This window comes from Alexandromys fortis, unplaced genomic scaffold (genome assembly GCF_014885135.2).
Source record: "Alexandromys fortis isolate MF-2015 unplaced genomic scaffold, M_Fortis_MF-2015_v1.1 scaffold_15, whole genome shotgun sequence".
Lineage (NCBI taxonomy): Eukaryota > Metazoa > Chordata > Mammalia > Rodentia > Cricetidae > Alexandromys > Alexandromys fortis.
This window is the reverse complement of record NW_026067911.1, coordinates 4,834,422-4,857,362: the sequence shown is the minus strand read 5'-3', so window position 1 is coordinate 4,857,362 and position 22,941 is coordinate 4,834,422. Positions and strand designations below refer to the sequence as shown.

Here is a 22,941-nt window from a genome sequence, read left to right as displayed (position 1 = left end):
CTATAACTTAAAACAAATTAAGTGGCCCTTGGAGACTGTTACTGACTTTATAAATAAAAGATGAAAGGCACTTATTAAGCAGCTGGATTTCTTTTGTGACCCATTTTCTACAAGGAGTTAAAGGTTCCTAGCTTCAGTTTAAGACTTTTATGCACATAAAGTAGAGATAAGAAAACCTACTGGAGTCTTGCATCTCATCAGCTCCCCAGCACACCCAACTTGTGCATGCCTCTCAAATGAGATAGCATATGTTCAGGCAGGATTAGCCGCTGTCTTGCTTCTTCACAGTTGCTTACAAACACTGGAATGCTTTAAACGTATAGTTCTTGAAAGTCAAGCCTCTGATATCCCTCTATAACATGTGTCTGTTTATATTTGGAATTCAACATAGCTCAATATTGAACATCCTTGATTGTGTCAGGATATCACTGCTTTCTTTTTAAATGAAGTATATAAAGGACTCCAAGTCCCCAAGCTGATTGAATACCATCCCTTTGTGAAGTTTCAGAAATTTTTGTGAATCAACAATATTTAGTTCCTCATTTTCTCTGCAGACTGGATATAATAGTCCTGATATACATATATATATATATATGTATATATATATGTATGTCAGGACTATTATATATTTATTATATATTTATATATAAAAATGATTATATATTTATATATAAAACAGATCACATAAAAGAAAAGAAAAGAAAAAAGAAAAAGAGATTTGGCTAATTCAAGGTTCTCGAGCTGTTAGGGCAACAACCTTAAAACATGACAAAGCCATTAGTCTAACGTTCAGAAACTTAGTTTGTAAGCCTTGGCCAGAATGCTAAAATCTTGCTGTTTTCCAAATCATTAACACTATCAGTAGCATAGACACTCAGCGTGCCCAGCCGGAGGAAGCTGAATGTCTGCTTTGTGCTCTTTCATCCTGTGTCCTTCACCAGCATGGTTGTGTTTTGCACGTTTCAGGTTTCCCCTCCTCACATCCCACAGCTTTGAGGGGGTCTTCAGGAGGGAGGGGACAGGGTCATGCCAGCAGTCTCAAAGCAGAAGTAAACGGCCTAGGCAAGCAGAGCTTTCTTTGCACACATAGGAATAGTCCTGTTTCAAAAGTGAGCACGGCAGTATTCATTTAGGAATCTTTTATTAGGGAAAAACTTGAGGGCGAGAAGCAATGCTTTCTTCATTTCTTCAGTGCATCAGCAAATTTTCAGATTTTCACACACGCTTTAAAACTGAGAGGTCCTTCTGTAAGGGAGCATATGTAAGCCATTGGGAGGGGCCAGGGAGAGGGAAGGAAAGAAAACAACTTTGGGTTATACAACTCCGTGTCCTTAAAGACAGCTTGGAGACATGGAAACCATATGTGAACTCTTAGCTAATAAAATATAATGCCAAGATGTGGTGTCTAAAGCTATTGCACCCAAAATGTAATTGGACATATGTTCATTTACTTGCTTATAATCAAAACATTAAAAAATTGTTTTGAACTCGGCTAGGTGTGAGTATTGGACTAACTTAATTTATGTAATTATCTCACGTGGAAAAAATGCATCGGTGCCCTAGTATTATTATTACATCGAGGAAAGTAAATAATGTATAAGCTGGAATAGATAATGCTTAAGCAGAACCAAACGGTGCCTATTGATCACACTGAAGCAAGGAAAACAGCTTATTAATTTGACCCTGCAGTTGTTCTCCCGTGAGCATGCTCTCTGCAGATTTACTGTGGCAAGGCAAAGGAATGTCAGTCTGTTTGAGCAATCAATGCAAATTTCATTTCTTCAATGAGAAATCACAGCTTTTGTGTGTCTGCTAAAATTGCCAGGATGTTAGGATTTGGTTGCTCGGCACAGTTTATTCACTGTACAAGCCTAAGTTTCATTTGTGAGTTCATTCAAGAATGTTCAGACAGGGGCTGGGTAGAAAGCTCCATAGGTAAAAGCACTGGCTGGTCTTGAATAGGACCTGTGTTAAGTTCCCAGCACCCACATGATGGCTCACAACCATCCCTGACTCTTGCTCCACGGGTTCGGACACCTTCTGAACTCCACAGGGATGAAGTAGACATGTGATGTGCACAGACACATGTAGAAAACATACTCAGGGACATAAAGTAAGCAAATATGCTCATGCCCCCAAAAAATTTCTGAGAAAAAACAATCCAAGTAGAGTCAGGGTTCCCCTACCTGAAGGGTCTTCTGGGTCACTTGATGCATTTTTCCCCATTTATTGATTTGTTTGTTTATTCCTCAGTTGGTTGGTTTATCGAACACCTAGAGAAAAAACACATACTAAAAAAATAGGAAATACACATCATCGTTCTTCACGTTTTAGATACAGGTTAAATAGTAGTTTTCCTCATTATTAGGCACAGACAATGTTTCCCACTGTCATTATTTATGTTATATTCTACATAGCACCATGAGTCTTAGCCACAAGAAAAATCAATAAAAGACACCCAAACAGGAAAGGATGATAATCATCACAGGTAGTTGAATAGATTTATATAGAGAAAGCCCTGAACACACACACACACACACACACACACACACACACACTCATACACACGACATAAATGTAAATATGTTGATTTATTAAAGTTGTAGGATACAAAGTCAATATACTAAAAGCCCCAAATTTCAGTCTTGCAAGAATAGGTTCTGAGAGTCTGAGGGGTAACATGGTGGCAATAGTTGATAATAACTGTACTATAACTGAACAGAAAATGTTTTATATGTTCTTACTGCAAAATAGAAAAATAGAAAGGTCACTCTGTGAGATGATATATGGATACCTTATATTGGAAGTGGTAATAATTTAGCTATGTTCATATATATATGTGTGTACATATGCATAAATATGTATATGCATATATATCAAAAGTCAACAGAAACTAAATACAAGAGCAAAAACAAATTAAGTGGATTTTTGTAATTAATCAGTTTTGAGGAAAAATAAGAAATCTGAATTAATCAATAATAAAGAATTATTGAACTGAAAGGAAAAAAAAACCTAAAAATGAATTTTCTCCATCAAAACAAGGTCACACAAGAAGCAAAGCGAAAACAAATTAAATGTGTGGAAATGCTATGTGAGCCAACTTTTCAGCCTGCTGGGATCACAACATAAACAGAACAACAGTGGCGGGACTTGGAGATGTGGAAATGCCACACATTTCAAATACTTCACATCCTGTGTGTCTCACTACTAATTTATTAAAAAGATTCAACACTCACCCATCTGTATGTAATCAACAACTCTCAGAGTGTATCTCCTACCTTTAGACAATAAAGAATCATCACAGGGTAAAGTCTTTCAGCAGAATATATTTTGGGGGCAAGCTAACTTGAAAGGCAGATGACAAACGTATTGGCAAGGGCTGTGGGGTAGCTCCATGGGGAAAGTGTCTGCTGGACAAGTGAGGATGCTGTACAGATCCCCAGAACCCATGTGAAAGTTGGGTGGCAAAGTGGCCATCTGTAGTCCTTGTATTTGGGAGGAGGAAGCGGTAAGAGTTCCCCAGGGCAAGCAGACTATTATACTAGCCAAGTCAGTGAGTTCCAGGTGAAAATCCTTCCTCAGTAGGCGGAGAGAAAGTGAGGAAGACACTCGATATCAACATCTGGCCCTCATAGTAGTGCACACACATGTGCATATGCACTACATTCATGTGTACCCGCATGCACACAAACATGCATCCACACATGCACAAACTTCCCTACACACACACACCACTGACACCCCAAATATGCGACCAGGAGAAACAGAGTCATGAACTGGGAAACAAGTCAAGACCAGAAAGAGTTAGTTCCTTACAGACCTGGAGAGAGTTGATTAAGTTAAGAGACAGTGCCAAAAATCAAGACGTGTATGAAAAACAACAACAAAAAATTAAGTTGAATCAAAATCTGAGAATAAGGGTAGCATTTTGGCCTTTTGGGTTTTGTATTAGTACTGTGAAATAAATCAATTAAATCTTCAGCTGTCTGGGGAGGAGGAAGCGAGTGGGTAGTGTTTATGGAAGCCATGTGGAAGGCCCTGTGGTTCCTTCACGTTGTCACTTTTATAATGGACATCAGCAGCAACCTTCAATAAAATGATTAGAAGTGGACACTGACTTGTGATTATGGGAATCGGGGCAGGGGCTCTCTATCCATGAGGTTTCACCTCTTACCCAGAACTGTATCCAAGCAGCCGAACTCTTGCTCTCCTTCCACAAGGACATTTGTAGGTGCGTGCACAAGCAGGAAGTGAGAAGATGCTTAGCATCTACAACAAACTCAGAGCACTGCAAACCTCTCAAGGTCCATGCACAGTACTTAGAGGGGATAAGTCTTCCCTTGCACGCAGCCAGTGGAGTTATCAACTAGACCTAACCAATTCTCAAGGTGTCTTCCAGGTTCATATAGCTCACGTCAGAGTGGTGGAAGCTAATCATATTCCCAGCATGCACCGAAGCTTGTATAAGGACGCCATGAAATCTATTTGCAAATGGCCCTTCTACATCAGGCAATAAATTATATCAGCACAGGGGCAAACACAAAACAACACAAAGCATAAAGCACGGGCATTGGAGGCAGACTATCTAGATTTACGCCATATCTCTACCAATTGCTATTGTATCTATCACTTTTGACCAAGTGTCTTTTTATCAGAGCCCATATATTAAAGCAAAAACAGTAACAGTATTGTATTTCTTATGACTTAGGAATATAACAAAATTTAAATGTGTTTTTATAGGCAATGTGCTAGACTAGTAGTCAGCACACGTGTAAATCCTAATGTTATAAGGATTGAAGCACCTGGCTTGTAGAATTCTATTTAACTTCATCCAGCCAGTTACTAACATAACTGGGATTTAAATCCGGATACATCTGGCTTATCTCTCATCGCAGTCACAAGACACTCACCACGAGAGCTGGAACTCTCTCTGACTGTCCCTTCAGCTGGCATACCACAGTGGATCAGCCTCCCAGAGCTCCAATCTGCTAATGCCCACGAACTTTCAAACAACACTTGCTGTCCCCTGACCTATGTGGAATTCAATGAAGCTAAGCTGCAGATTTGAAAACTCAACTCATTCAAAGGAAACCAAAAAGTCTCCATTTCCTCAGAGAAGCCAGAATGGCTCTTTCTTTTATTTGTTTGCTGCAGATCGTATAACCTTCCAAGGAAAAATGTGTAAGACTTGGGGAAGTCATTGCTTTTCAGTGTTGAAAAAAAATGACATGATAACTGGACGGACTTGGATCCGGAGGAGGCAAAGAGCAAATCAAATCAAGAAGCATTTCAGCCATACTGTTGAAGTTAGAAAAATCTGTTACCAAGTTGTGGAAAGAAAACAACTGGAGGAAATATCATCTAAAGTCGACCGTTTCCAATCACTGGTACTCCATTCATTATATGCTTGAGTGGTTCCAGGAACAACAGAAGACTGTGCGCTGCTACAACGCCAAGGACAAGAAAGGCACCACAGCCTGTCGGCCTGACTTCCCCTCAGTCAGTCCTGACATTTCAGGCGCCACTTCCCTTGCCCAAATGAGCTCGTCACTTGAGAAGAGAGCTCGCAGCCAAGGGCTTCTTCGTCCAGCGACTCCCCCAGTTCTCTTAGAGGCCCTCTGTTGCTCCTGCGGGCTTTGCACACGGGAAGCACTTGAGAGGGACAACCGGATGTGTCCGTCAGTCCATTCTCGTTCTACCATCTCTTTGTCTCTCACAGGCACATTTGAGGATCTCTGGTGAGCAGGAGCCATCTCTGTGCGGTAGGCTCTTTACACACTCCCTTCAAGTCACTTCCGTTCTAGGTGAGGGGGGGGGGCTGGCACTCGCTTGATTTGGAGTGACACTGAATTGATGTTGAAGTGTTTTTAAACGAATATTTAATAAGTATGGTTATTATACATCCATGACTTTTACGTGGCAGAATTGGGATGCTTCGGGAACATGAAACACAATTTGGAAAACAGTATACACTAAATAATAGTCCCCCATTAGAGTAGAGGGGGAAATACAAAACTGCTCTTTGTTTGAGCAATCCAGAAATCAATGCCACCGACAGAACTAAAACTCTGGTGCAGAAAGCCTCTCGCCGTGACAGTGAGAGAAGGATTGCGCGTGTCCAGTAAAGGTCTCGTTAGGAAAGAATGGGGGGGGGGGGAGAAAACTGCTTGGTGGTCCTGCATAGTCTTTTTAGTAGATGCATTGTCAGAGGCCAAAATAAATAAAACACACAGCTATATTGAGACATTATTTTTTAAATTCTACTTGACATCCTGTTCATTTGAGTTTCACTTAAACGTTTATGCTGACTTATTCACCAGAGCCTAAACACATGTATCCCAAAACCTCTTTTGAACACTCACGTAGCAATGTTTGTGGGCCAAAGCATAAATGAGACTTCAGCTTGGTAGGCCATTCCTAAATATTGTCTAGATAGTAAGTTTTAATCTAAAGATCATCTTAAAGCTATATTAAAATTAGTTGTTTGAGCATATTTGTTCATTAGAAAGAAGGCTATTTGCTTAGTGTTGAGATGACATTACTATTTTTCACAGCAGGTGATGTCTGCTATAGAATGTTGGACAACCTTGAAGAAAGCAAAAAACACACTGAGTTTTCAATCATCCATTTAATAAGCAGGCCAAAGATAGTTTATAGATATTGGTGGTGGTGATAATGTGTGTGGCGGTAGTTGTGATGTGTGTGTGGTGATGGTGATGGTAGTGGTGGTGGTGGTGTTTGTGGTAGTAGTAGTGGTAGTGGTGGTGTGGGTACTGGTGTTGATTTGTGTGTGGTGATGGTGTTGCGATGGTAGTTGTATTGGTGTTGATGGTGTGTGTGTGTGGTGATGGTAGTGTGTAAGGTGATGGTGGTTGTGGTGGTGATAGAGGTAGTGGTGGTGGTGGTGGTGTGTGGTGCTGGTAAAGGTGTGTGTTGATGGTATTAGTGTGTTTGGTTATGGTAATTGTGATGGTATTGATGGTGTGTGTGTGTGTGGTGGTGGTGATGGTAGTGGTGGTGGTGTACGTGGTAGTAATGGTGGTAGTGGTGGTGTGGGTACTTGTGTTGATTTCTGGTGGTGAGGGTATGTGTTGATCGTGGTAGTGTGTGTGGTTTTGGTAGTTGTGATGGTGTTGATGGTGTGTGTGTGGTGATGGTGATGGTAGTGTGTACAGTGATGGTGGTCGTGGTGGTAATAGAGGTAGTGGTGGTGGTGGTGGTGGTGGTGGTGGTGGTGGTGCTGGTAAAGGTGTGTGTTGATGGTATTAGTGTGTGTGGTTATGATAGTTGTGATAGTGTTGATAGTGGGATGTGTGTGGTGATAGTGATGGTATGTGAGGTGATTGTATGGGGGGGGGCTAGGCCAGAAGTAAACCTTGGGTGGCATTTCTCAGGAGCAGACCACCTTGCTTTTAATGGGACAGTCTCTATCACAGGCTCTGATTAGGGTGGGATGGACAGCCATTGAGCAAAACCTTTCCTTCTACCTCTGCCTCCAAGTGTTAAGATTCCAAACATGGACAAACATCTAGCTTTTTTATGTGGGGGATCCAACTCAGATATTCATATTGTGGTGCAAACACTCATCTGTCTCCTGCTTTTGGGTACCAATTTTTTTTTATCATTGATTTTGGGCTAAATGTAGTTAATTATTCCCGTAGCTATCCATTATTCTCCTCTGCAAGATGTATTAAAAATAAGAAAAGCAGCGCCACTGGTTCACTTTCTATTTTCTATTCTGTGGAATATTTTGTCCTACTATTGTTAGCTCAGGAAAAAATACATTTATGATGAACTTGAGTTAGGGAACAGCTGGTGTTGAAAATGTTTCTCTTCCTTAAGCCCTCTCTGCTGCTTATACAAACAGAGAAGACAGATATGTTTTCCCCAACTCAAAAAGAATGGAGGGAAATCCAAGAAAGCCAGCACCGCTCCTACACACACACACACACACACACACACACACACACACACACACCTCTAAAAGTGATGGAATGTCCACCTTGCTGTTCACTGCACATTTCAAACTAACTTCTGGATTCATGGTATTTTCCAAATGTTGGGTCGTTTTTCAAAGGCTTTAGCCTCCCAAGAGGTAGGTGAGGATGAATTCCAGTTAAGAAACTTTTAAATGTAGTTTTAAGAGACAAAATGGCAAGCACACAATTTGGATACTGGCATTTCTTGGTTTTCCAATGAATGCCCCCAACTCCACCCAGTGATTGCACTCTTCAGCCCCCTTCCTTGATTGACCCTTAAGTCTTTCAACAAGAAGTTTGGGAAAGACAAGAGCATTGAAAAGTTGCCAGTTAAGAAGTCAATTTGGAAGTTGCTAAGCCAAAGCTGTGTACTTAGAACTGCTGGTCCTGAGTATGTGTTTGAGTAATCTATTAAATGGTATTAACATGGACAGTAAAACTCTTGCATTATTTTCTTCCCCGGGGGCACATAATGCAAAACTTCATTGACTGGAGCCCTGTTTGGTAAATGGGGCAGAAAATGCCTGTGGACCTGATGGAATGCGCTAGAGAAAGTGGCGCATAAGATGGTATATAAAGTCTTAATGGCATTGTTTCGGGGTTCTGAACGTGCAGCACAGTGGATATGGTTGGATTCTTTTAGGGAGCAGCCCCATTACAATTAAGACATCAGCCAGATCATTTCCAGGCATGCACACGGATGTGAGGCATAGATTAGAATGCATTTCATCAAGCTTTAATTTCATTTGCAGCCCCTTAAAAGTTCCATATCTCTTAAACATGCTGCGGGCAGCCTGTTATCTGGTGGAACGGAAAACAGCATGCCCGCTCACCAAATAAAAGCCCAAATAAAACCCAAACCTGTTTTCGCTTTCCAGGCATGGGTTTCATTGCGTCTTCCACCCACCTTTTCTTGCTGCCAGAAGCTCTAATGAGCACCAACTCAGGCCGAACGCTGCCAAGTATGAGCAGGTGGGTTTAATGGGATGTGAGATGTAGCTTGCCTGTAAACCAGACTACCATTTCCTGGCAAGTTTGTGTGGATATTAGGAGGAGAGAGAAGGGAAGAGAAAAGGGGAGAGGGGGAACAGGGAAGGAGGGAGGAGAGAGAGAGGGAGGGGAAAAGGAAAGAGGGAGAGAAAAGGAGAGACTTTCTAATCATGCTTATAAAAGAGACTTAAATCACACAATTCAGTATAACTACTTAGTCTATTGAACCACACTGCCACGTCAGATTTGATATGTTTGGAAATCTTTCCTCTCTTTGCTACATGTGACACAAGAAAATCATCGCTATAAATTATCCACTTTGATAAAGCAGATGAATGGAAACTAGACCTATGATTACCCATTGGTTAATTCCTTCATTGATTTAAATACCCTCCCAGCCAAACCGTTTTGAAAATAAGTATTTATTTTGACTTATCTCTTAGACAAATCAAAGCATGAAATGGTGGAGCTGGGGATATAAAAACATAGTTATTTCATGGATATGTTTGATTATCTGCACATTTTTAACAAAGAGATCTGATATGTAGATAGCTCATTCTGGGTTTGGTTTAAATTATGTTGCCTGTATATTCTGAGGAGGAAAAAAACATGCTGAACACATTCAGGGGTGAGTGTGAGGATCATAACAGATGACGCGCTGTGGAAGGCATTTGGGGAGCAGTGGAATGTTTCAGGCTTTAGGCCTGTTACTATCTTCCGAGGTAAAATGGTACAGGAGAATCAGTCAACTCTGACCCATGCGACCAAAAGTTGTGTGGCTCTGGGCAGGTGACTTAGCCTCTGAAGGATGGAGGTTTCTCCTTATTTTTTTCTTTTGCTAATTTAAATGCTCCATCTAATGCTTCTCTTATCTCATATAGGCTTCACCTATGTGAGAATCAAAGACATTTTAAAGCAATTTTTAAAAAATGTAAAGCACAATCAATAATTTTTAACTTGTATCTCAATTCCTAGTCCCCCTGTAACCGGTGAGACTGGACTGCTATCTGTAATTTTGCAGGACAAAGTGCTTCTGGTTGTAAGACATCCAGCTCACAGCTTCCGGGTAGTTTTCTTTATGGTAATTGGATTATAGATTTATGTATGCTTTTTTTACATTAAAAAGAAGTTTACATTGGTTACATATTTGTAAATACTTCCCAGAAGGTATAATTTCCATTTTTATTTTCTTTGGAAGCACAGACATAGTTATTCTTGTGTTGTTGTTGGACTTAGTTCTTTGAGAGTTTCAACTTGCCTGCAATATATTCTGATCATATTCAGTATAAGAAACTTTTACTTATAGATAGGTCAACAAGACAGAGAATAAATAAGGACACACAAAAGTTTCAAGACCTTGATTTTGCCTACATGGTTTTCAAAACATTCAGTTTTATATTTTGCGTGAGAAGCTTTAAGCTATCCATCACTCTAAGGAAAAGGGGCCATTTTAATTTTTGAGGTTACATTTATTGAACTGTCTCAACTTCCCAGTTGCCTGGCGTGACATTTCAGTTCTTTATCGGGTTCTTCTATGATTAAGTGTATTCTGTCCCATTGACCCATCAGAGTATCCATGTGGCAAAGTCACTTTCTTAACTACTATGGATTTCTCAGAATATTTTTTTAAAAGTTTGCCTAATGATGTGTATGCTTGTATCTGCGTTGGTATGCGCATCTGAGTACAGGTGAGCATGGAAGCCAGAGGCATTGGATCATCCTGGAGTTGGAATTAGAGGCAGCTGTGAACTGCCCAGTGTGGGTGTTAAGAACTGAACTTAGGTCCTCTTCAAGAGGCCTATGTCTCTGAACAACTGGTCGCTCCATCCAAAAGAATTATCATAATTCTCAACATCCATTGGGCAACTCTTTCATCCTCGTTCTGTCTTCTTATGAGCATCTTAGTGCATCTTGGTCTTTTTCTATCTAAATATGAAGGCTGCACACAAAACAGAATTTCATGCGACAGCATTGGACCTCTAGAGCAATTTGAGGATCCCTGATACCCTTTGGCCTTTGACCCTATCCACATAAAAGCTATCACTCTACTAGGTTAAGTCTTTCTGCATTGTTTTGATTTATCTATCTTAAAATTAATATATTTTGCCTGCTTTTTTACTGGATTCCTTCTAAATTGCTAACATTTCATTGATATCTCAAAAGGTATTTTAAAAAGTTATATTTTCTTCTTATTGCTGTTCCATAAAAATGTAATTGATTATTACAGAATCTAGTATTCTACCAACTTTTTATTCAACCTCATAACATGCTCAGCTATTTGGGCTGGCAAGATAGCTTAGTGGCAAGCAGTGCTCACCCAGCAGACTGATGACCCGAGTTCGAGTCCCAGAAGTTCTATGAAGGTGTCAGGGAAGGACTGACTACAGAGCAATGTGTTTTGGTCCCCACAAGTGTGTGTTGTAACATGTCCTTCCCACTACACATCTCACATGGACACACACAGGTGTTCACACATGCACACACATATGTGAAGTTGGAGTTATTGATCTTAGTGTGCCTCTGTTCATCCTTTAGAGACAATGTCTCACATTATTAAGCAGATGTCTCTCAAACCCAGGGGTTCAATTGCTCCACCAAGTGACTTAGGACTATTGACATTGTGACGTCTTTTCTGGATTCGGTTTTTGTATATACACATGTGCAAAATGAGGGCCATTCAAATAATATAGTCTGTGCGAAACGAACTTTTATTATTGTATTTTATTTATTATATACTGCAATAAATATATATGCTATTATATATATGAGCTATGAAAGTTCATCACTTTTCAAAATGCCTGACAGGTAGCCAGGCGTGGTGCCATTCACCTTTAATCCTGGTGCTAGGAGGCAGAGATAAGCAGATCTCTGTGAGCTGTTCTACGCAACACATTCTAGGACAGCCAGTGACATGTAGAGAAACTCTATCTTGTATAACAAACAAACAAAAACCCCTGATGTGTAAGCACTTTAATGATTTGAGGAATGCATCCCAGGGCCCGGTAAGGTGGTGGGACACGCTTTTAATACCAGTACTCTGGAGGTAGAGGTAGTTGGATCTCTTTGAGGTTAGGCAAGCTTTTTCTACAGAGAGAGTTCCAGGATGGCTAGAAGTATTTCACAAAGAAAACCTGTCAAAAAAAAAGGAAGGAAGGAAGGAAGAAAGAAAGAAAGAAAGAAAGAAAGAAAGAAAGAAAGAAAGAAAGAACGAACACAACACACTCCAGGATCTTCAAATATTTATCAAGGACCTCCTATTTTTAGATATTGTCTAGGGTTCTGTCTACACACACACACACATACACACACAGAGTCATAAACAGTCACACACACATTCTTTCCATCTTGTAGATGTTAACAACATTTTGAGAGTTAGTGATGGGCATAACTCATTGTAAATTGTAATTATCAGCATATGAATATAATATGACACAACACAGGATTACAGTTAGGATCCTTTATGACAAGTTTTCTAAAACCATTCATAGAAAGACAGTTAATTCCTAGAATTTTTCTGTACAACAGGCAGTATTTCTAAAATGGTGTCAAACTTTTAATCATGTTATAGAAACCCACTTGGTGGGGTTAGGGATTTGAAAGTTACTTATTAGGCTTCTGATATGAAGAAGGAAACAGAACCAGGAATCTGATTCTCCTTTTATTAATAAATCTCAAGTACAGCCTTGGCTTCAGCTCGCCCGTTTCAGAGAGAACAATCAACAGGTGTCATAGGCCACTAGAGTGCTGTCTCCATGACTGTCTTGTCAGAGGCAGAGCCTTGAAGCACTAAGAGCTGACAGTCCTCGAACAATGGCCTTCTTCTTCAGGAATTTCAATCCAGTGATATATTTGACATAGTTAAAATTGTCAATTTTTAACCTCTCAAGATGACAGGTCGGCAAAAAATTAATGGATGAGGCTAACAGATAATAATTAATTACTGCAAAGCTAGAAAAGAGAAATCCCGAAAGACAGACATTTGTCAATTTCTTCTTGTTTTGTTGTTAAATTTTCCTGTATGTATGTTGCGAGACTAGTTTTTAAAAAGTCTGTTTCTAGACAAACTGTAGTGCATTGTGAAATCAAAATAAGTTGACTCTAGTCAAATTTTTGAAATTTGAGAAATAGTAAGGATTGGTGATATAATGACTACATGACATTTTGACTCTAATTCATTGAATCTCTCTCTTCCTGGAGAAATTTCAGTCTGGTTATGAAAAGATAAATTAAACCTGGACTAGCTTATAAATACATAAGTATAGCTCTGTATGTATAATTTAATATAAAAAGTATGTGTTTTATTGTTGGCAAGTTGAGTTCTGTGGAAATAGAGTGCTCCTGTGATTAAAGAGAAAGTTTAATTCTGAGAGCATGTAGACCAACAGGTCTAGGGAAGAGAAAAGGAGATATGTGATTAGAAAATAGTTAAACCAAGCCAAGAAGAGGAAACAGTATATATGTTTATATGGGAAAGTGCCGAGATGGGAAATTATATTCAAGACACAGAGAAGGCCAATAATGTATGCTGTGGATTAAGCTTATAATAACAATGCTGATTGGCCTATAGCATGGCAGAAAGAGATTGGGCAAGACAGCCTGACACAGGGAGAATGCTGGGAAAGAAGGGCAGAGTCAAGGCTATTTCAAGAGACCAGCCAGCTCTCAGCAAGCAGGATGTGCAAAAAATGAGGTAACAAAATGCAAGCCCCAATGGCAAAGCATAAATAGAAACATGGGTAAATTTAAATGTAAGAATTAGCTAGTAACAAGCCTGAGCTATTGGCCAAGCATTTATAATTTATATTCAGTCTCTGAGTCGTTTATCTGGGACCATGCAGTCGGGACAGAAAGTGTACATTTACAAATGTAATGTGAGAAAGCAGGAAAGGACAAGACACAAAGTTAAAAGTGATGGGAAACCATGAAATCACAGAGCATGGCAGGCCATTTTGAAGACTTTGACCTTTCCCTAGAGTGGTTAGGATCACTGGAGATTCTTCTGGAAGGAAGCCATGGGAATTGTGACTTTTTAAGTTGAATGATCTACCCTGAAGAATATGTGTCAGGGAAATAATAGACACAAGAACGCTTGTTTAAAAATTATATTTGAGTCCCGAAAAAGAGATAGTGGTAGCATGTACCAAGATGGTAGCCAGGGAGACCCGGTGAAACTTAAACAGACAAGCTACATCTGGGAAGGAAAAAGACAGGTATGAGCAAATACAAAGGAACACTGACTCACTGTGAGTAGAGATGCATGGAGGATCCGGGCTAGAGTCAGCAATGGCCATTTTCTTCCTGTTTTTCATATTTTTCCTTCTTCCAGGTAAGACTGAGGACAGGATTGTTACGTGAAGATGGACGCTTAAAAGAAATCCCACACTAGCTCAGATTTGAGTTTAATAGAGGGTTATTTATTTAGGGGTAGGCTCACAAGTCACAATCCTCTGCTAGAACGGAAAACAGCAACCAAATCCTGCAGCAGGAAAAGAGGCGGACCGTGCACTTTACGTCAGCATAAATAGTATAAGAGGCCACGCCCAAATGGGCGGGTAACTTAAAGGCTACTGGCAGTAGGAATTCCTACAGCAGTTATGGCCTTCCAAGGGCTCTTACTTGGTTCCTGTGGCTTCTGGTGCCTCAGAATAAGCAGCCTAAGTATGAAGTAACTAACCTGCTGGCATGGCCCTGTCTAGCAAAGGGAATCGAGCTGATCTTCTATGACGAAGTGAGGAAGAATGTGCCTACCATATAGTGATTGCATGGGTCACCACAACCTGAGACTGAACTTGATGGATAGCACCAGCATCTGATCCGGATTCTAATAATGACTACCAAAGGCTTGGATCCTTCAGAAATAAAGCTTTGGGCTCACTAATCAAATGAAGAATGACAGCCTGAAGAACCACGGCCAGATAAGGTCCGTGATGTTGCCTGAAGAGAACATCAAATCATTATAAAATAATTGTACATTTCTTTGCTTCTTAGTCTCTCTCTCTCTCTCTCTCTCTCTCTCTCTCTCTCTCTCTCTCTCTCTCTTTCTCTCTCTCTGTGTTCTATCTTTTAATGTTTTTCCATGTCATAAGTATTCGTTCATAGAGTGTTGAGGAAAAGAGTGAATTCACCCAGTAATTGCGCATCTTCGTTTAAGAACAGGATCAGTGTAGCTCGGGTTGTACAAGGGATAGCTCTGCTACATTAGATGGAAATGCAATGTGGCATCTGCTTCTTTTGAAAACCAAATGCTGTTTAGGGAAGTGCATATAGGTACCAAGTTAGCAAGGTGTTGACCTGTAATGGCTGATTTTATGCACCAAGTTGAACGTACCATGCACGTAGTCAGCATTATGGATGTCTCCCAGACAAACTGTTTGAGTAGAATTAGCAGCTAAATTGGTGAGTTTTGAATTGATTGCCTTCCTTAATGCAGGTGGGCCTGCCTTATCTACTCAATTGAAGGCCCAAATTTAACTAGAACAAAAGTGATTAAAAGAACCTCTTGACATAGCAGAAGGAATTATAAAACAAAGGTACAGCAATGTCAGCTCATATAACGTTAGATAACCTCTGTGTCTTGAGCTAGATCTTTCCCCCTTTGCACTTAGATGCCCTACCTTCTAAAATTGGGTAAGCCAGTTTAGTAACAATGAATTTCTGTTTCTCTGGAGAAACCTAGCTAATACAAGGTTGAATGATCAAAGAATTCTTTGGAGGCTGTTAATGTAGAGACCCACAATTTGTCAAAGTATAAAGAATAAGTGTTTGCTGAGTTCCTGGTCATAAATGGGCTATCTATATCATTCCTTCTTGGTCATAAATGGGACAGCTATATTGCTCTCCTCAAGGCTCAGGGACATTGTGAAAGAGGGAGGGGAAGATGGGAAAGTCGGTACTGAGGGAGGGCTTGTGTGGAACAAGGTCCCCTGAACTTGCCAGGACTTGCAGCAGCTTCGCATACCTGCATTATACCCGCACAAGATTGAGTCAGCCTTATTCCAGCAAGGGTGGGGAGGGTGCCCTGCCCCACCCCTATCTGCCCTGACAGTGGCAGCTGTTCATCACTGATGACTGCTAGAGAAGGGAGAGTCAGTTTTCTTTAGGAGTGTGGCAAGAAGTTTAAATCATAAACATTGATAGTAGCTTCAAAGACAGGAGGTACTTAGTGGTAAATTAGTAATCCGTACATAAAATGTGTTTTTGCCTTCATATACCAATAGCTAATGTAGTGTTTCATAGTGAAAATTCAAATGCTTCCCACTAATAATCTAGAGCAAGACAAGATACTCTCTCTCATTACTAAGTGTCAGTATTGTAAATAAAGTCCGAGGAATCAAAGTCTTTTCTTTACAAATTACTTGGAACTTTATATATAAAACCCTAGACTTAAAATATGAGAATCCTATATATAATAAGTAAACGTGGATAACAAGGTTTGGGGGTGAAAACTAAACAAACAAAAGGCTATCACTTTTTTGCATTTTATGGTAACCAAGTAAGTGTCATTTATACCAGGACCATAAAATCGAAATACATAGATATAAATCTAATAAAGTTATTTATACTTTTATACTATCCACATGAGAAACTCACTAAACCTTTATAAAAGAAAACAAGGAAGAAGCAGACAACTAAAAAAAGTTTTTGACATTATTACTTTCCAGTTTGATATATTGATTTAAGCAAACCTGATCCATTTCAGGTCATTTTTCAGGATATTAACAAACAACCTAAAAAGTATATAAATATGCAAATGCAGTCTGGTAGATGGTTGTAGATAAAGTGCCACATAAATGTGAAGGCATGAGTTTAAATCTCAAGAACCCACATTAAAAAACTGGTGCATCTTCTCCTTCCTTCTGCTCTTCAACTGAGACAGTGTGCCTGAGCTAATGGGAGCTCACCAACTCCAGCTGGACTGGCACTGAATGAGCATTGGATCAAAGTAGCCCCTCTGAATGTGGTTGACAATTGGGGCAGACTGAGGGGCCATTGATAATGACACTGGAATTTGTCTCTACTGTATGTACTGGCTTTTGGGGATCCTATTCTCTTTGCTCAGCCTGGATGCAGTGGGGAGGGCCTTGGACTTCCCACAGGGCAGGGTGCCTTGCCCTCGTTTAGGATTGGAGGGGGTGGGGAAAGGGTTTATGGAGGGGAGTGGGAGGGAAGTGGGAGGTGGGGAGGAAGTGGGAATTTTGATTGGTATTATTTTTAAAGTAATAATAATAATAGTAGTAGTAATAATAAAAACTGGTGCATCTCTGTAACCCCAGGGCTTTATGGCTGAGGGCGGAGCAGAGCCAGGTTGAAGCCTAATCTCATTATACAGCTAGTCTAGGAAAATTGATGCTTCAGGTCTCAAAAAACAAAGGTAGAGAGTGATATTGAACATCAGCTTCTGGACTCCATACACAGTTGTATGTACGTGCACTTGCACGTACACATACATGTAACACCCACACAAGGAAACAATCAGGCAAAATGCAAAAGACACAGAACAGGCATGTGATATTGAAGGAGAACAAACTTGAAGTACTCCTACTGCTCAACTACAAAACCACAGGAATGAAGACAAAGTGATCAAATACATACCAGGACAGAGTACAGAAACCAGAGACAGACTCAGCCTCCGTCAACATAAGCAATGAGTTTCAATTTCCACGTTTTCAATGAGAAACCATGAAAATATTGTGGAGATGAGGTCATGTATTCAATATGGACTCTGGAACCACACAACAAATAAACGTAGACCTAGAGCTTCTATCCAGCACAAAAATTAAATTGAAATGAATCGTAGAGTTAAATGAAAAGCATAAAACTGTAAAATGACTAGACAATAACAGGAAAACATCCACATGAATGACAGCTAGGCAGTATCTTTCCAGACAAACACACAAGCCTGTAAAAAAAATGATAAATTGGACTTTAGTGAAGTGTTTATTATTATTTGCTTTGGGAAAGTCAGTGTCAATATAGTAAAAACAGAAGCCACAGTTTAAAAGAAAGTATTTGTAAGACTTAACAAGAATCTTCTGAAAAGTATCCCTAAGTACTTCTACATCTCACCAAGAAGAAAGTACAGACAGTTAAGTCAGCATCTAGAAAGAGCTCTTTCATATGTCACCAGGGAGAAGATACACCTCTTTGATCCAGGTTCAGTGGTCAGCATCCCAAAAGATGGGAACACAAGGGAGGCCTTCATAGGAATTCATTCAATAGGAATGGAGTGTGAGAATTTTTTATAAAACTAAACACACTCTTACCCAGGAGCTACAGCCTATGATAATGTATCCAAAAAGATAACATTCCAGGGCTCGACAAAATACCTGCCACAAATGTTCACAGCACTTTAATTTATGAATATCCACACTTAGAAGTGAGCCAAGGATCATTCTGAAGACAGATGAGTGTGTCAACTCTGGAGTATCCAGAGGTCCAGTCAATGGGTAATGCTCCATGCTAAAAGGAAGTGAGTTATCAAGCCATGACAAAACACGGAAGCCACTTAAAGCATCTGACTAAGGGAAAGCCTGATGGGAAGCTGCTTGCCATACAAATCCCACTGTAGGCATTCTGGAGGGAGACACGGAGGAGGGAGGAGGGATGTAAATACAGATGAGGCACAGAGGCCTTCCAGACACTGGTACTCTTCTCTGTGGTACCTTAGTGGTGGATATCCTTCACTGTGAAGACTGGTACTCCTGTCTGTGGTACCTTAGTGGTGGGTATCCTTCACTGTGAAGACTGGTACTCCTGACTATGGTACCTTAGTGGTGGGTATCCTTCACTGTGAAGACTGGTACTCTTCTCTGTGGTACCTTAGTGGTGGATATCCTTCACTGTGAAGTAGTCCAAGCATGTAGAATGAAACACCCTGAGAATGAACCCTAGTGTAAGCCATGGGCTTTGGATTACTACTATGTAATTCTGTCACTGTGGAAGAAAATGGTGACAATGGAAGAAGCTATATGTCCGGAAGAGGACAACACAGGTGGAAGGGCCTGGAACCAGGGGAAAGCTTCTACTTCTTGCATCTTTTTTTTTCCTGTGAAAGTAAAAAAGTATTTCTGTGAAAGTAAAATAAAGGATTTTTAGAATATGGGTAAAATCTGAACTCTAAGATATTCAAGGAGTGTTTGAAAGAAAGCAAAAATGTAAGCAAATGAAGAAAAATACCATGTTCTCACGCAGGAAAAGAAGATACTGTTCAGACTGATGTATAGACTCAACACAATCCATCTGAAAATCCCAGTGGCTTTTAGAATTAGAAGTTGATAATTTAGTTCTAAAATTCTCTTTGGAAAAATCAAAGGGCCTGGCATTGCCAAAAGAGTGTAGTGAAAGGAGAATAATGTTGAGTTGCCTATTCCAAAGCTCTAACAAAGGCAGCATGATACTGGCGTAAGAATAGACAATAGGTTCAATAGAACAAAACAGCAGTCCAAAAATAAATTAATGGATATATGGGCAAATTACTTTTGACAAAGATGCCAAAATATTTCAATAGAGAAAGGTTAGTGTTTTCAACAAATAATGCCAGGAAATTGGATGTTTGTGTGGAAAAAAATATTAATTGGAACTCTGGCACATGCAAAAATTACCTTAAAAGTATATGATAGACTTAAACAGAAGACATAGTGCAATAGAACCATGTAGCTAAAAGCGCAGGCAAACATCTTTAGGAAAGCAGTTTCTTAAGCCATGTTTAGAATAAACGATGAAAACGTAATAAATTTTTTTTTTTGGTTTTTCAAGACAGGGTTTCTCTGTGGCTTTGGAGCCTGTCCTGGAACTAGCTCTGTAGACCAGGCTGGTCTCGAACTCACAGAGATCTGCCTGCCTCTGCCTCCCGAGTGCTGGGATTAAAGGCGTGCGCCACCACCGCCCGGCCAAAAGTAATAAATTTGACTTCCTTAAAAACTTCTACTCTTAAACCAGGACCAATAAGAAAATTAGCAGGAAGTCATTGGCTTGCAGAAGCTCTCTCAGTCTATCATCTGTATCTGTCGTCTATCCATCACCCAACATATCTGTCTCTCTATCTACCCATCTATCTTCATAAATCTATCCATCTATATACACTATTGATGAGTCACCAAAATGCTCAAGCTCATTAATTCTCTTGTAAAAAATTTAAAAGCACATGAAAACCCACTGAAATGGCTGAAATTAAGAAAATGTCGAATGATGGTACAGGGTATGGATACGCAGGGCCCCAGTTCTTACATCTAGCATTAAATTTGTACAGGACTTTGAAAAACACATGGTTTCCTAAAGTAAAATAATACTTGGGTAACTGAACACCCCCAACTTATAAGTCCACATAAAGAAAACTACACAATACTCACACAGAAGCCTGGCATGGAAATGTTATCCTGTGTAAGCAGAAGTATAGCCAAGAGGCAATGTGGTCTATCTACAGTAATCAATGGTATAGACCAGTAAGGAAGCATTCCCTCCTGTGTGCAGCAATGTTTCTAGCTGTGCAAATTCTATGGTGAGGACATGTCACCAGAAAGACTTCACGATGTATAATTTATTTAACAATAAACACTAATGTGTAGTGAGAGAAATCACAGTAATGTTTATTTTATTTTTGAGTGGGTTGGATATTCACTGGGGCTGTCAGTTCTCATTGCTATGATAGAAGAACATGGACTTTCAGTAAAAATAGATTTGTAAATACAGTTCAAAATTTTTTTTAAATAGCTCTTAGTTGTTGGGTAGTGGTGGTGCACACCTTTAATCACAGCACTTGGGATAAAGATCTCTGTGAGTTCAAGGCTACCCTGGGCTACACTAGACTGATCATGTCTCAAAATGAAACACAGCCAGGCAGCGGTGGTGGACGCCTTTAATTTCAGCACCTTGGAGGCAAAGACAAGAAGATCTCTGTGAGTCTGAGACCAGCATGATCTACAGAGGGAGTTCCAGGACAGGCTCCAAAGCTACAGAAAAATCCTGTCTCAAAAAACATAATTATGTGTGTATCTTAGTGAGAAGGGCAGATGTGTATGAAATCCAGCAAAGGCAGAATGCTTCTTCCCTAGTTTCCTTTCTGAGGTTAGGACAAACACCATGACAAAGGCAGCTTGGGATTGGAAATGGTTTGTTTGACTTAGTCATAGTCTGTTACTAAGGGAAATCATGGTCAGGACTCAAGGCAGACCCACTTGGCAAGAAGTTACTTCATCTCCAAGAAACACAGTTGGGACCAGGGAGGATGTAGCTTACTGCTGATTCGCAGACAAACATTGAATTTTCTTATTAGTTAAGTACCAGCTTCCTAGAAATGATTGCCAGTCATTGTAGCTGGGATATCCTACATCAATAACAATCATGGCCATTCCCCACAAGTTTGTCCATAAGCCATACCATTGAATCGGTTAATATCTCAGTTGAGATTCCCTTCTCAAGTAATTCTAGGTTATACTCAGTTGATCATTATAGCCAGCCAGAGCAGTCTTTAGAAACATAGGAGTGTTAATTTACTTCAAATCATCTGCCAGACAAGATTCTCTTTCACACACTGGCCCTTGTGACCTTGTTTGTGTGTGGTGTTGGCATCCCAAACCCACTGGTAGAGATACACGCAGTTCATTCCTCATTTCCCCCACAAATCTTCATGGAAAGAAAAAATGTTCAGCAGGTATAGCTGGCAATGCTGTCCAAGTGACTTGGACTGTCGCTGTGGGTTTCTATCCGCAATTAGCAATGATGGACTTTCCTGCTCATGGGTAGTCTCAGAGATAGGTAAATATAACTCTTTGTACCAAAGTTCCCTTCTTTCTGAATTTGGAAATAATACTCTTCTACTTCCCGATCCTTACTAAATCACCGAGAGGGGCCAATAAGCAGTGTGTGTGAACATTACTGCAAGGTGATTGGTGGAGGCTCGAAGTCTTCATGTCTGTGATAGGAATGAAGAGAGAAGGCCAAGGGAAAGCGAACTTTTACACCAATTTTAAATTTTGATTGATGAAAGGTCACTTTGAAGAAGAAAAATATATGAACTGCAAAATTCTAGTGAAATAAGAAAGGTGAAAGAGATGATCTTAATATAGAATCAGAGTGAAAATTATGGATCATCCTAAAGTTCAAACAAAATGTTAAACTTGGGGGAAATGTTGCTAAAAATGACTAAGAAGTGAAAATCAGTTTGTCTCTTTTTAGGCATACTCCACATGCATACACATGCAGAAACACATATACAAGCACATGCTCATATACACAGGAACAGATATAGACACACTCATGTATAGATATACACATAGAGACAAAGATACACATATGTACATACACATATACACATATATACCCACACACATATATAGGCCCACAAAGACACTTACACAAGCATAGAGGCACACACACAAACACACAGACACATACACACACACACACACACACACACACCTCCCTGTGGTGACGAGCTTTGCTCCTGTCATTTTGAAGGAGCCAGTGCTGCACAGGACAACTGGTCTGGGATGGCACTCTGCATCTCTTCCCTCTCCCTCTTGCATAACCCTGGACTTGAAAAGGAAGGGTGATGCAAGGAGGGGCTGCTTGTTCGTCCCAGCCACCAGACTAGCTTAGCCCCGAAATAACCACACAGAAACTGTATTAATTAAATCATTGCTTGGCTATTAGCTCTAATTTCTCATTGGCCAACTCTTACATATTAATTTATCCCATTTTTATTAATCAATATATCACCACGAGGTCGCGGCCTACAAGCAAAGACTCAGTATGTCTATCTCTGGCAGCGGATGCATGGCATCTCTCTGACTCCATCCTTCTTTCTCCCAGCATTCAGTTCTGTCTTCTCCCCCTACCTAACAGGCCCTATCAAACAGGCCAAGGCAGTTTCTTTATTCACTAACGATAATCACAGCACACAGAGGGGACTCCCACATCAGAAGGGTCCGAAAGGAAGCAGACAGAGCTCAATCAAAGGTCTGAGCAAGAAATA

General features: G+C 40.1%; 1 protein-coding gene across 10 annotated transcripts in view; it reads left to right on the top strand.

The window, feature by feature from the left end:
- Positions 1-5,136: 5,136 nt before the first annotated feature.
- Positions 5,137-22,941, top strand: part of LOC126499328 (uncharacterized) — a 45,512-nt gene continuing 27,707 nt past the window's right edge. For 4 of the 10 annotated variants that reach the window (XM_050138497.1, XM_050138495.1, XM_050138496.1 and 1 more), the window contains exons 1-2: positions 5,137-5,738; positions 8,858-8,951. In XM_050138497.1, coding sequence (XP_049994454.1) covers positions 5,404-5,738; positions 8,858-8,951 — 429 coding nt within the window. In that variant the 5' untranslated portion in view covers positions 5,137-5,403. Of the gene's footprint in view, positions 5,805-8,857; positions 8,952-14,295; positions 16,907-22,941 lie in introns of those variants that run through there. The other 6 variants (XR_007591062.1, XM_050138499.1, XR_007591058.1 and 3 more) reach the window with 6 other exon arrangements.